Source organism: Bombus impatiens, unplaced genomic scaffold (genome assembly GCF_000188095.3).
Source record: "Bombus impatiens unplaced genomic scaffold, BIMP_2.2 scf_0478, whole genome shotgun sequence".
Classification (NCBI taxonomy): Eukaryota; Metazoa; Arthropoda; class Insecta; order Hymenoptera; family Apidae; genus Bombus; species Bombus impatiens.
Window position 1 is genome coordinate 1,860,212 of NT_176897.1, and position 14,635 is coordinate 1,874,846.

At 40.4% G+C, this 14,635-nt stretch overlaps 1 protein-coding gene across 5 annotated transcripts in view; it reads right to left on the bottom strand.

Moving 5' to 3' along the window:
* The window catches only part of LOC100743674 (probable Ras GTPase-activating protein), a 261,958-nt gene extending 247,476 nt beyond the window's left edge, over positions 1-14,482 (bottom strand). For 2 of the 5 annotated variants that reach the window (XM_024368778.2, XM_024368777.2), the window contains exon 1: positions 13,959-14,479. In XM_024368778.2, the coding sequence (XP_024224546.1) occupies positions 13,959-14,007 (49 nt within the window). In that variant the 5' untranslated portion in view covers positions 14,008-14,479. Of the gene's footprint in view, positions 1-13,958 lie in introns of all 5 variants that reach the window. The other 3 variants (XM_024368772.2, XM_033321618.1, XM_033321620.1) reach the window with 3 other exon arrangements.
* Positions 14,483-14,635: the final 153 nt, after the last annotated feature.

Below are 14,635 nucleotides of genomic sequence, written 5' to 3' on the forward strand. Positions count from 1 at the left end.
AAACGGATTGAAGGAGGGGGGGGGGGAATGGGCAAATTAGCAAATTGCATGCCGAGCAAAATATCCTAATTATAAGTGTTGGCGTAATTTAAATACAATAACGCAATAACGATAATAATCGGCTCGCTTGCCTCGTTGAAACTTTGAATACTGGTAGATTTCGTCATCCCGTTCGTGAAAAAAGCCCTATCACACAGTTGCATATATTTAATGCCTTCGAGATACTCGTGATTAAAGTTTCGATATTAAAATACAAGGCGACGTGGTGAAACAGCTACGATCGTAGCGCGTTAAATAACGATCAAATGTTAGGTTACAAATTGAATAAAAAATAAATTTAAAAATGAATGATAATCAGAAAATAAGAATATTTAATGCCACTGTAAAAGAGGGGGAAGGGAAAGCAACTAAGAAAAGTAAAAGAGAGTAAACGAAGCGTTTCTCGGAAATACCGGAGGATCGCGTGCATGAGAAACGAATCTAGTCGATGTTGCATGGATAAAAGGAAATCGCAAGGAGTAGGCATAACGAAGGCAAACGGAATCGAGAAGAACAGGTAGCGGAAATACGATAGTTGAATCGACGCGTAACAGACGACAGTACGATTCTTAACAAATTCTACCTACGAACCAAAGGGCAATTTCTACCGTGATATTGTTACAAGACCAACCGGCAGAGAACCGGTGTACATGCGATTATTATGCTGCACATTATGCCGGAACTGGTATTATTTTTTCATCCCGTCTCAAGGAAAGCCTTGCCGGGAGTGTGGGATCAACATGACCTGATGCGCGTACATCATATCACGATGTCTAATCTTCGGTCGGTACGGCGATACGATGTATCATTCGCTCAAGTTCAGACAAGCTTAATTAATTAATTATATGATTCCGTAAGAGAATAAGCCGCGGCTCTTTTACCATATCTCATTAGCAAGTACAAGAAATGTGATTTAGTACGGAACTAGAATTTCATCAAGAATAGCTATAATTAGGCAGATTCATTTTTCGAAAATTTGAGGAAACAACTCCCTTCCCTCCTCTCTTTTTTTCTTTTTTTTTTTTTTTGACACCGAAGACGAAAAGATAGTACTCGACTTGCCTTTAAATTTTGCGATTCTTACGGACTTGTTAGCGGTGGCACACTATCGATCGCTTGATTCGCTACAGTAAATATTGTAATCGGTATTTTAGTCTCGCTACTTTCACCATCGCTTCCGTTGATACTCGTAAAACGGTAAAACCATACTCTCGCTGCATCTTGCGCTACGTTATTTTACAAAACAGAACGAAATACGTATACACATATGAAAATAAAAATATCAAATAGCGGGGTGTCATTTTCTCGTTTTGCTTGATTCGTCGATTCATTCGTTTTCGTATCCCTTTGATCGTTTTCGATATTTGATTTTCGATATTTTTACGTTGTTCAAAATACCCACGGCCCACGGTAAATGCGGCGATATCTTGTATCGGATGAAAAAGGAAAAAGCTGAAACTTCGTACCATGTCGATTCGATAATTCACCTGGTACCGTTAACATCGACAGTAAATACAGACGTATTATTACGTATACACAAACCGAGATAGGAGTAGCGTGTGTGTATTAAATTCGTTGCCGTTTGCTCGCCAATTAACGATTGCCATTCTACCAGGATATACGCGAGTCTCTGCCGTAATTTCAATTACGCAGGGCGTCGCTTGTTTGATGGCTTTTTGCAGCACAGAGAAGCTATCCAGAGAAAGATTAAACAATTGTGCCCGAACCCTAGCCTACAGTGAGACTATTTTAATTGATCGAACGAAAATACTTTGTGGAATGTAGATGCACTTTTTGAAATGACGTTATACGATAGACTTTGTTTTTGATCAAACGAATGTCATAGCGTACACCTAGGTATATTTGATAGGATAAATTATCATATCATTAAATGGTCGGTTTGTAAATTTATACGTTGCGTTATTAATCGAGGATACATTCGAAAAATGGCAGCGAAAGTACAATGATCGATACGAACCTCAAACGCCGATTTTAATCGTTTTCATGGCCGATCTAAAAGTCGGCGGACAAATCCGAGTCTGTTTAAAAAAATTGAAAAAGCAGACGAACAAATTTGTAACCTACAAATGAGCAAATTAAACGTGTACAATATATAGTAAATCTCTAAATAATACCAACTAATGGTACGTTAATACGTACATTTTATAATATCCATTTACTTTTCCCTTTCGTCGCTTTATGAATCAACGAAAAATAATTTGGATTAAAGTTGCAAGATTCAGTGACTTTATCTAGACTGGCTATAATTAAAAGAGATCGCTATACATTTTTACACAGGGTTCGCGTTGCGAGCAAAATTATGCCACGTTTATTTAATCAATCCAGGAGAAAAGCTTTAATAAAGACAATCAGCATATCTAATAGCATGCATCTAATAGCGTTAGTCTAGATGTGTGAAAGGTGCAGGACGATAGCCATGTTGTCAGGATTAAACAAAGGTAATACGGGACGTCGAAGCAAGCCAAATTACACAGGTAGCCGCATTAGGACGAAGGGTAGCGGATTTTCCAACAAACAAGCTATCACATCATATAGCTGGTATAGCTGATACGTATCCGCGATGCTTTCCACAGAAACATTCGATTCTCCTAACTACGGTACAACGTTCGATTTAACATACACAATACACGCTTGCAGATTCGTTTTGACATTCCTGTGCGCTACTCTTATTTCGAATTGGACGCGTACGAAAATTATTTTCCCATACATACACAGACCCGATCCATTTCATCTTTTTCGTCGAATTAGCGAGTGGAATGTGCGAAAAACTTGATCGAAAGGCTGAAAATTTCTTATTACGACGTTGAATTTACTTAAGATTTCAAAACAAACAAGGAATACCGAATCGGATCTGCGTTAACCCTTGGAATATCTGATCAAGTTGAAGAAAAAAAATCACCGTTTCTCTCGCTATGCGTTAAATAAAACGTTAAAGCATCGACGATACTGTACAAAAAACCACTCTTCGTTCTAGCCATTGTCTCTACACTCAGTCCGACTCCTGCCTTCTGTATCAACCATAAAGCAACCTTAAAATTTGTCAAAGCTCCATGTATATCACAGACTGACAATCGATCGAGTTTAAAATGTCTCTTAAACGTTTGTTAAAGAGAGGTAAACTCTCGCTATAAACTCGAACATTTGTGCGATAAATCACCTCGTAGTCTGATCATAAATATAATAGTTATAACGAATAGACTGTGTACTCGAACGACCTACAAGGAGCAGAATGTTTTATATCGTCATCGTCAACGACGACCGATTCTGCAGTGCCAACAATTAAGGCACAGTGCTACGATAATTTATCGGCAATAAATTTTTCCATAATTCGAGGCAACAGGGCTGCAGCATAATTGGGTCGTAACGTAAGTACAGCCTGTCCCGTAGCACTGCTGCGCCTTCTCCGTTTGGTAATATTCTTTCAAGCAGCTCCCTCGTTTGCGATAAATCAAATCGCAGGATAAAAAATACCGATGAAATTCATAATACGATTGTACGAAACATGTGAACTCTCGGAAAAATGAAGTTTTACGTTACGTTCGATCGGCCGATCGCGATTTAACTGCACGATGAAATTGGTGCTTTCCATCGGCGAGTGAAGAGTCATTGAAAATTGCGACGGCCTAGTTTTTGCTCGTTATAACTTCTTGTAGAGTAACGTCGAAAAAAAGCTCGATTTCCTGGAACCCTACCCTATCCTAAGACTTACCGCATTCTTGTATTTTTTCGTTAAATTATACATTTTCGCGATTATTCTTTTACTGTCTTTCATAATCAAACCGTTCGTAAGACAAACTTGGTCCATCCAATCCTGCAAGGATTTTATTCATTGCCACGCTACAAGCGGCCACGTGCAGTTGACTGCGGCACCATCTTCGCCTATCTTCGCAAACAAAGGAACATCGTTTCCGAGTAGTTAAACGTCGGTGCCTAACGCTAGTTACAAAATAGAATGTATATCTGGTCAAGAAACATTTCGGCTTGTATCTCTTCCATTTCTCTGAAAGATATCGAAACAGAATTGCAGCTATCTAAATGGATTTCACGCCATTTTCCACCGATCCTTCGACATAGTGACAGCTATGCGTCATTCGCGGTTTACACGTACGGCCACCATGTATACGTATGTATGTGTTCACATGTCGTGCAACGTTCGAAGCACGTGTATACACGAGTGATTGCACGTGGTTAAATTAACATTTGACGGACAATCTATCGCACAGTAACGGACACGCGAGTAAGGGAGCATCTAGGACACGATCTTTCTCCCACAGAGAAAATCTAAAAACACGTTTACACCTAAACTGATATCGACAGCCATATAAGAGATATAATATACTCGGACTTACAGATTATCGCTTATTGCGTCTCTTTTACACATATATATATATATATATATATATATATTTATGTATATTGTATATTACAATAAGATTTAACAGACGAGAATCGAACGTCTCGAAAGGAAACGCGTATCAATGACGATAAATAAATGGCGAATAAAATGAAACAAGCGATTCAACTTTCAACTCCAATCAACAAGTATCGATAATTATCCCACGAAGTGTAAGTCGAAGTATAACCGAAATGCCAGACTCGTTTAAAACACGAATCGAGATCCTCGAGGACTCGAAGAAACTTAAAATCTTATTGTATTCGCTATGCGTAAATTTTGCCTCGTAGCGCGAAGATCGATATGCAAATGTACGAGGATGTTCATGTACCGGAGCACTGGCACTTCGGTTTCACTTTAGCATGACTCACGATCACGTTACTTTATTTTATACGGACTCGCGATGAGTCATGTGTAATAGTCTTTGACCAAAATTTATGTTATTTCGACTTCATTTTAATATGATAAAAAAGATGATCACCGACGTTTATGTATCTTATTTTTCGCTGTAACAGCTGAATAAATAAAGTTGCGAGTGAACAGTTATACGATAAAAGAGAGAATATATTGTAAAAAGAATGTGAAAAATTTGCAACCATCGGACGACCAGAATTTTATGATTAGTAGATAATCACCTATGTTTAAGAATGTTGCCTACATGCTAAATCGAGTCGTAAAAACTCGAAGAATATGTACTTTGACGGATACATGCACGTATCGTGAAACGTACGTTACTACGAGATATTAACAATACACAAACTTTTCAGTTCATTTATTATCTCGTGACTTTCTTCTTAGCGACGATCGACTACGTTTTCGAGTAAAAATTAAATAAGTAGGATAACGATAAGAAAGCACAAGCAGCGTTTCACCTCCGACGTTCAATTTCGACGCAAAGGCTATTCGTGATTTTGCAACGAGACGAGAAGGCACCGTGCACCATTTCCCCTCGTGACATCATCGAATTTGTAATTACCTTAATGAAAACAAGCCAAACATGCGCGAAGCATCGAACGAGACGTTGGCGAAATTTCATACCGTCCGGCTTGCGGGCCATCGCACCTGGCAGCCCTGCGTGCAGCTATTAAACATAGGCACATACACATCGGTCGTATAGTCAACCATAGCGCGCGAATAAGTTTCGAGCAATTTCGGTCCGTGTCGAACACGAAACGTTCGATTAATTTCTTGTCGTCGTTCCTCGCGTATCTGTAGTACGTGCTGTATCTGTAGTACCCGGCTCGTTAATTAACTTCAACGTCCGCCCCCTCCCCACCATTACCTAGTCGTCTATCAGGATGCAAAGTATCTATTAGCCAGACCTATCCTTTGCCTTCGTTGGGTAATAAACTCGGATAATTATCGCCATTACGGTGTACGCGTGCACCTTCGTTCGGAGTTGACGACGCCGCGCCGCGCCGCGTCGGTACCTGCTTCAAGAACGGTGTTCGAAAAACGCTTCAACATGCTCGAGACGTCGCGATCGCGACGCACGTGCGTTGAAAATGCTCCAAACCTGACCAATTATCGGATTTTGTCGTTGTCTTGTCCAACCACGGCCGATCATCTTTATCCGCCGTATATAGCACCCCGCCTGCCGATACGCTTCGTCTCCCTTAATGATTTTTTGTGTACAGACGGCGCGAATCCTGGTAATTGAAGCGGCGCGAACGATTCCATAGACAACAAATTACTGATCGCCAGGTGATTAGAATCGCGTGGAAACTGACAAAACGATCTTACGCCTTGCTTTTAACCCATTAATACTAGATGTGTAAATTGCAACGGAGTAAACACGACTCTCTTTTTCGCTTTTCCCCGTTTTTTGCCGATTATTTATTCGGACAATCTAGACAGAGGTACGTATTAGCTGTTTCAACTTCGATTATAAGCTTTCTTTTTTAAACGTAAATTATGAAAATGGAAAAGTAGTAGTAAACGTCGTCGTCGTTGCTTGAGAATTCCTGGAAATTTCAGTCTGACTGAAAAAATACTTTAGATACACAGCTATTCTAAAAAGCAGAATCATTCCGGTAGAAACGTAATCGATCGCAAACGATTTTAACCCGGCTATAACTTGATTTCATCTGGAGCGCATGTGCGCGTTAAGTGTCCTCTTGATTTTTAAACGAGGCAAATGCTCTCTACGTGACCGATTATTGCATCGCCTTGCCTAGCGGGTTACCTTCGAGCGTTCCATGTTTATCCGGACGCTCATGCTCTCTCGTCGCAATTTCTTCTATCCATCTATCCGTCTATCCGTCTATCCGTCTATCTATTGCAGTATCTAACTGGTTTCCTTGAGAACCGACTGACGAGCGTGGCGATAGATGAAAAGAGTGTCGTTAAACGACTCGAAAAAGCGAACCTCGAGACGATCAGTGCGAAGCTTAACGAGATCTTGATACTTTGCACAGTCTGTTGACGTCGCAAAGAATCCTCTTGCCGAATTACCACACCTTGTCCGATCTTTTCACGTAAGCAAACTGCGCGCACGCGTCTTTCTGCTCTATATTCGTTCGCACCGAACGATTCACGATTCGGCATAAATATATGCCGTGATGCGAATGTGAATGATATCCATGCACGAGTGAAACCAGCCTGGTAAATATCGTTTGACAGGGACCAGCTCTTACTACGACTCCTACTACATATCTCGACGTGACGGTTCCTCGATTTGCATAAGATGCCGTAGTAAATCATCGACGAATGGTTTGGCCCGAGCGTAACGCGCGCGTGCTTCTTCGTAAACGACGCGTAATACCGGAAACGCTAACAAATTATTCGTCGTAGCTGTCTTTGACACTGGTACAAATTGACCGTACGAAACTGTATCACAAATCGGACGAAAAGCCTGTCTATTTAATTGTACGTATATCTGCATTCTCGTACTTGAAAAATATCGTTCTCCTCGTTATTTTCACAAATTGAAAATTATTACCGTAAGAATTGCTTCATTCTTAGATAAACCGCATAATTAATAGAGTTCTCATTCTCCGTTTACAGAACACCTAGCTAATCTCTCTTTCGTCCTTTCGAGAAACACGGTAAACGACAGTTTTTAGCAAATGGAATTTTTCTCCCAATTTCTATCAAAGATTCCACCTGGCCGGAAGACGAAACCGGACAGATTGCAAAACGCTAGAACATCGCCATTACCGATAACCTCGATACAGCAAAGATTTTCGAAGATTATGCGCGTGTATTCGTGTACGTTGTAGCTAGATTTTCTTTCTAGTTGAAAAATCGAACGGTGTTTTACAATGTAGCGAATTTACATCGCAGTTAGAATCTGCATCTGTTCCAAAGATCTGCTGCAAAGATCCAGCGGTAAAAGTTGATTCAAACTGTACAAGATAAGAATAGTTATTTAAATCGCGAACAAATCTTGCCACTATCGGCAATGCGTTGGTATTAACGGCGTAATGTAAAAAACAACGGCAATAAAACCAGTCTCGTAATTAATAGAACGATCCGATTCTTGAAACGTTTGCGGTAGGAAACTATTTTGAAACGTCTTCGTACGAAACAAATTCGTAACAAAACTCCTCCCTTCGATCCTATTATCCATTCGTTTTCTTTATTATAAGCAGAGGCAGCTCTTCCAAGTTTACGATAACAAAAGCCTGTTTCCTTTCACATTTCCATTGGTTGCCGGCTCGTACCGTATATCGCGAACCTTTATGGCCGGGCTGGACATCGTACGCGAGTACGTATCGTGAAATTAAGAAAACTGAAGGCCGTGTTCGCATTCGAGCCGAGAACGGATTGAGTAAACACATTAAACAATTTCAAGGAGGTAAAGGATAAGTTAACCGCCTCGTTCGTCTCGGTTTGCCTTTGTCAAACTGCGGCGCGGCGCAGTCATTCGGAAATGAAGCCTTCGTAATTCTACGCAACTTCAAAATTACATACTCTTGTAACTAATATATTTTTGAAACCTTACGTTATCCGATTAACAATGTTCCATTATATCTTACCAATACCGATTTACCTTTCGATCGATTTATTAGATTCCTTCGATATGCCGATAGACGTGCGTAAACTGTTTCAATAACAAGTTTTAATCGAAGCAAGAATCGTCCGAACCATATACATCTTTTTCGCAATTATGTAAGTTTGTCTATTTCAGTTTAAACTTATTCGATTTGCCTATAGTTAAATCTTAAATACCGGGAAACTATTTGCAAAACGCGTTCGAACGAACGTCAAAGTCGAGTTAGCGCATCAGAATCTTTTATAATCGTAATCAGAAGCTGGTACCAATAGAGTTCATTGTACTCCGTCACCGACGCGACGTGACTTCCGTTTGTACCTTTGTAGATACGTCAGAAGCCACGTTGGTGAAATGACAGAGGAAGGAAATAACAGAGGAACTTGGAGATAACGTCAGAAATTTCCAAAGTCGAACCATTGTCGTATCGTCTCATCCAAAATCTCCTTTTCCTTTCGATTTGCCGCAACGACGCGACGCGACGCGACTTTAAATAACGCGATTATAAGTAACTTGCGGAACTGAAAAGAAATTGCTTGGAACGAATGCGAGTCCGATTAGTTATTTCCGATAGAGGTGATACAATCGTGAGAACAGATACGCGTAGCATCGCGCGAGACAGTGAGCGGACAGCGGAGGAGGGCAGCAGCAAAGCTACCACCAGAAACCTTGGCGCTATTATTTCAAACAGAAAACCAATAAAACGCCTGCGATAGGAGATTTATCGAATCCAGAAACATCGGAATCGTATCTAACATAAACGCAATTGAAATACGGCTACGTGGCGCTCGAAACCAGAAGACAGCAGCGACTATCTTTAGATTTCTATATCAAACTGTCGGAAATTAAGTTTTTCGACGTTTGTTACGATCCACGTTAGCCGTATCGATCTCGATCGTTGATCTACGCGATGAATCGAGTAACGTAAATCGATCGAAATGTAACATCTACAATTTCGTAATGCCTTACCGAACGCAAACCTCAAAATACTTCCATTAGCAATTACGACATTACAAGATTTTACAAATTTTCAAGTGGAATTCATAATGCAATTTGTAGTAAACTGCTTAAAATTTACTTCGTAAATCTTATTTAACGAGTTTTTGTATAATGGAATAACTTCGAATGTATCTGCTAAATTGTTTACATTTTCGCAAGTTTATATATCGTTGAACGATAAGAATATTGAGCGAGCCAATGAACAGACACTGTCGACTTCAAACTATGCTCCGTAGTTTGTAAAATTCTCATCTAGGCGGTTCCATTCGATCGCGTTTGTTTGGTCAATTAAACCGGTATCAAACGAGTTTGACAGATCGATCGAGAAAGTCGTTCGAATCGGTCGATTTATCGTACACCTGCGCCTAACATTGATGTTGCAATTTCTATCTGTGTTATCACAATTGTGCCCCTACGATACGTAACCTATAGTGCGATCGATACGCCAAACAAACACAAAACGAACAGGCAACGACGAAATTCTAGGTAATTGATCGATACTACGATAAATCTGAGAAATTTAGTTGCATTCAACGCGACGACGCGTTAACTATAACGCGACTTGACACGAATATTCTTGATATAACCATTCTATCGTCAATACCTTCCTTTTTAATCAAACATATAGTTTTCGAATTGGGAATTTTTAAGAACGAACGAGATTTCTAACCATGTAAGACTGACCATTCTAACCATGTAAGAATTAGGTTAAAAATTATTTAACGTTTCAAATGGAACTCGACGGTAATAATAATCGTCTTTGGCGAAACGCAATACGATTGCACGACAAAGAGACAACAACTATACAGATACAAAATACAAAATACGAAATAAAATACCATCTGTAGAGAAAATGTATGAAATTACAGGAGCGTGTCAATTTTTATGCGACGCGCCGCAATACACGCGCGTACATACCGGTGAAACACTCGTCAGTATCGTAACCTAAAATTAATCGAGCGCTCGTGTAACGTGAAAAGTAAACCAACCAATTGCAATATGCTCGCGCGTAACAATGCCCACCTATGGTTGCCGATGAATGCAAAACGCGATAATTCACGCAGCAATTTCGTTATCCTGTTAAATAATGTAATACGGTATCTGTGTCAGCGCGGGCCGATTTTTTCGTCACTCGAGCGATATCAACGTAACGCGTAGATATATCGGCGCGTTATAAAGCGACTGTTGCAAATGTCAGTGAAACGTTCATTTACGAAACCGGTACGCGGTCGCGTAAATACAAGTACATATTTTGTCATACGACCGATCAGGACTATCCAGTTTTCGCCTATACTTTTTCAATCGACGCGTTTATCACGCGTTTACGTATTTTCGTGGTCCGTTATGAAAATCTCTTTAACGTACAAGATTGTTGCCTTTCGCGTCAGCCCGATCTCATCCGTATACGTGCAATTCACTCTTGCCAATTTTAGACACAAATGAAAATCTCGTGAGCTTAACCAGGAAAATTAAAATTAATTTAAGATTTAGTTTGAAATGCACATTGGTAAAATAATACGAGACTGTCGATACGAGCGACTCGTGGCAAACTGATTAAAAAGATGTATTCGAAAATACGGAAAAATACGGAATTACAACCGTCTAATTGTAAATTCCAATAAAATAGCAATAAACGGGATCTATAGAAAGCACGATCGTGAAACGTGAAGAAAAAAATCGTGGGGAATTGGTTCGATCGATTGGTAGCTGAAAAGAGGAGAAGAAAGCTGATGGTATATCTAAGCGGTGGCGATCGGAGTGCCGCGCCGCGTCGTGAACCCGGGTTCAAGCTTTACGATCCCACTTACAGCTGGACTCGTCACGATATCATTTATTAGGAACACCAATGCAATTACACAATGAAGTAGTAAAGGCAATAGTCGCGATAAACCTGGTCTGTCGATTCGTTCGGAAACGCGGCATGCTGTATACATGAACTTCGGACGTATCGGACGTAGTGGGCATCGAATCGTTATAAATCATACAATAAATCAATTATTTATGTGTTGCTCGCGGAGAGCAGCGTAACGGGTGTGGAGATCGTAATAGGACTAAAGGGAAACGCGACTGGGAGCATCGTATTTTGCGCGCGTTATAGCTAGAAGTCGATCGTCATAGTTACTTAAGTTTAAGATCGTCGTACTCTAATGCTCTCACGACATAGCCAAATATAACTCGCGATCGCGTGTGCGTTATCTTCGCGGTGTATTCTTTCCGTTTCACAGAAGCACGCTCGCGTTACACGATAGTATATAAGATAAATAAAAAGTGCAATTTCCATCCTTCGAGTACAACCGAGAAATCAATTATATTACAAGTGTAAAAAGTTACACTGGTAATACGTGAAACGTTATTTTATTTATACTGTACTGTGCTGTTATAACGTTTTAGAGATCTAAACTCTCCATTCGGAGATGTGGCTACACGCTCATAGGTATTATCATAATACCGCGCTACACACGGATTAACCTCTAATCGGAAAAATTAGTACTGCACGAAACGAGTATCGTAGATCAAAGAAAGAAGAACCGTACGAAGCAAGTACTTGCTGACTTTAGTTCGTTGTAAAGAGATAAACACGCGCTTCAAAAATGAGTAGATTCGAACAACGGATGTGTACAAAATTCACGGTACAAGAAACGTCCATTCGCTGGTCGATCGAAAACGAGAGTACAAAGTAGATATGTTTTCGTTTCCATTCAAACAGAAACATATCGGAAAGCGAGAAGAAAGAAAAAAAAGAGTCAACGAATGATAGGTTTAAACGTCGCTTCTAATTGTTTCAAGCACCGTGTAACGAGCAGTCGTTGAACGATTCATCGACGCTGGTCCAGCAGACGCTCGAGCCTGGCCTCCTTGCGAAACATGCGACACGCGCCGCCCTCCATAGCGATTTATTGCACCTAGCTCGATACATATTCATCGCATGTGTTTTAAAGTTTCAACGTCAACTATTCCGGCTCGTTTGAAAAACGCGTTGCCGGTAACTGGTAACTCGGCCCGAAAACCAACTTTTATGCGGAACAGGCTGCCAAGGTCGCAAAAATCAAACATCGCCTCATCCTATGGAAATCGATGAAAAAAAAGAAGCTTGACGACGTTAGCGTTCGTGCTATTGCTAGATGACTATCGATAAATGCCATCGAAGCATGTTTTCTCGCTTGTTCTTGCTTTCGTTCGATCGATCTAGTTTCCTTTGTTCATACGCAGAGTAAATAATTACGTAACTGATCGCTATATACTGGCTAAAAGAAATGAAAATCGCAACATGCAAATTTACGGTTACTTCTATCATCCGTAAATGTTTGATAGCAAAATTCAAAATAACGTGATATGCATAACGTACGATGACGCGGAAAAAAAAAGCCTAAAATTACATAGTTACGTACACAAGCGTTAACAATTTTCCACCGGACATTCTGTATGCACGTGTCAATAACCTTCTATATTCCGAAACGTATGTATTTGTATATTTGCATACACAATTAGCCCAATTCTAAGCTTACTTAATTTCGAATTTTCAAATAATTTGGTCATTCAATCGGATAATCTTCAAAACTATTTACATTTAAGTAATTAATTTTCCACGCACTCGTTTATCACGAGTACTCGAAATACTTACAGTCTTCGTATCCTCGATCCCTTTCTCTTTTACGTTTTCATAAATATTCATTTGTTCGATTAATCTTTACGCTCTCGATGACCGCAATATCATCCCCCTATATTTTTAAATTTCGAACAAAAACAATAATTATTGGACAACCCCGTTTATCCTTTGGTCACCCTGTGACCTAGAAATGGGCGTTGGAACATTACGTAACCCGACAGTACCAGTACTTGCCAGTAACAATAACTTCGATACACGAATTTAACCGGACCAGTGAAACGCATAGTTTACCATGTGTCAGATAAACATCTTACAAACGATAAATGTACCCTACTCGAAATAAATGAAAAGTTCGTGTGCTTAAAGGATTGGTGGTAAGATAAACGAATGCTAATACAAAAGAAACATTCTTCGGTTGGGAAGAAGAAGAAAACGTTCTTCGTCTGTCAACTTTGTTTACCGAGAGATAAACGCCGAGAGCCTATCGTGAAATACAAAGTATAGGATATTCCTGGGACGTTAGACGTTAGACGTAAGACGTTAGACGTTAGACGTTAGACGTTAGATGTGAGCAGGGGATTTCCGTACGACCAACGATGACAGGCTCCCACTACACTTGTTGTTATGCAACGAAGCGTGTGGACCCGGCTGAGTGCCGGCTAGCGAAATGAGCGAAATAGCGTTCTCGTGCGGCAGAGCGCACGTGCATCTCGAAGGTTCACTGTACCAGACACTTTTGTACACACAAACGTACATAACCTCCCTTCTCGTTCCTCTCGAGAGTCATTCGTTTAATTTTATCCTTTCCTCCCCATTATTTAGCAAGAAGTCGCGGAACCTCGTGCATACGATAGATTTGCTTTTAAAAAAGAAAATCGGAAGATAAAAAGAAATCGTACACTCACCACAGACGTTCAGCCAACCCTCGACACGGCAAGGATACTCCAGTTTCATCGTAAATCGTTGCAGCCGAACACCGAGTGCCAAAGATATACCACACAAGTACACTCGTCACATAAGAAAACGAATGGAACAGCCCGTAGTCAGGACGTGCTATCACTGTTAAACAACATCCGCGACACACATTCTCCCGTACGTTGACACGATGCTAGAGAAACCGACGTATTTTTGAATCTGACACGGGGACGCGCGCACACAAAACAATATACGAAATCACCAGGAAAGTAAACGTAGAAATGTCGTTTCTCCGACCGCGAGCATACACACTGTCTGCCGTTGTGCGCGCCTTAACTGTCTACGCGCGATCCACGCACACCGGCGAACAAATCCGAACTAACTCAACAAACCCTCTCACGTCCTCGTTGTGCCGATCTTCTTTCTCCTTCTCTCGCGTGTCGCTTCGTCGCTAGCCCCTCTCGCTTTCAGGTGGTGCACTCGCATCTCGTATATTCTTTTCGCATAATTACTTCGACTGTTTTCTTCGTTTCTTCGTTCTCAATTTCTCTCAAACGATCGATTCGTTATTTCCCTACAAAAAACATTAATAGATCGAACATACGTAACTTTTCAATTGACATTATTCGATAATAGAAACGAAATTCGATTTTCGAGATAAATTCAT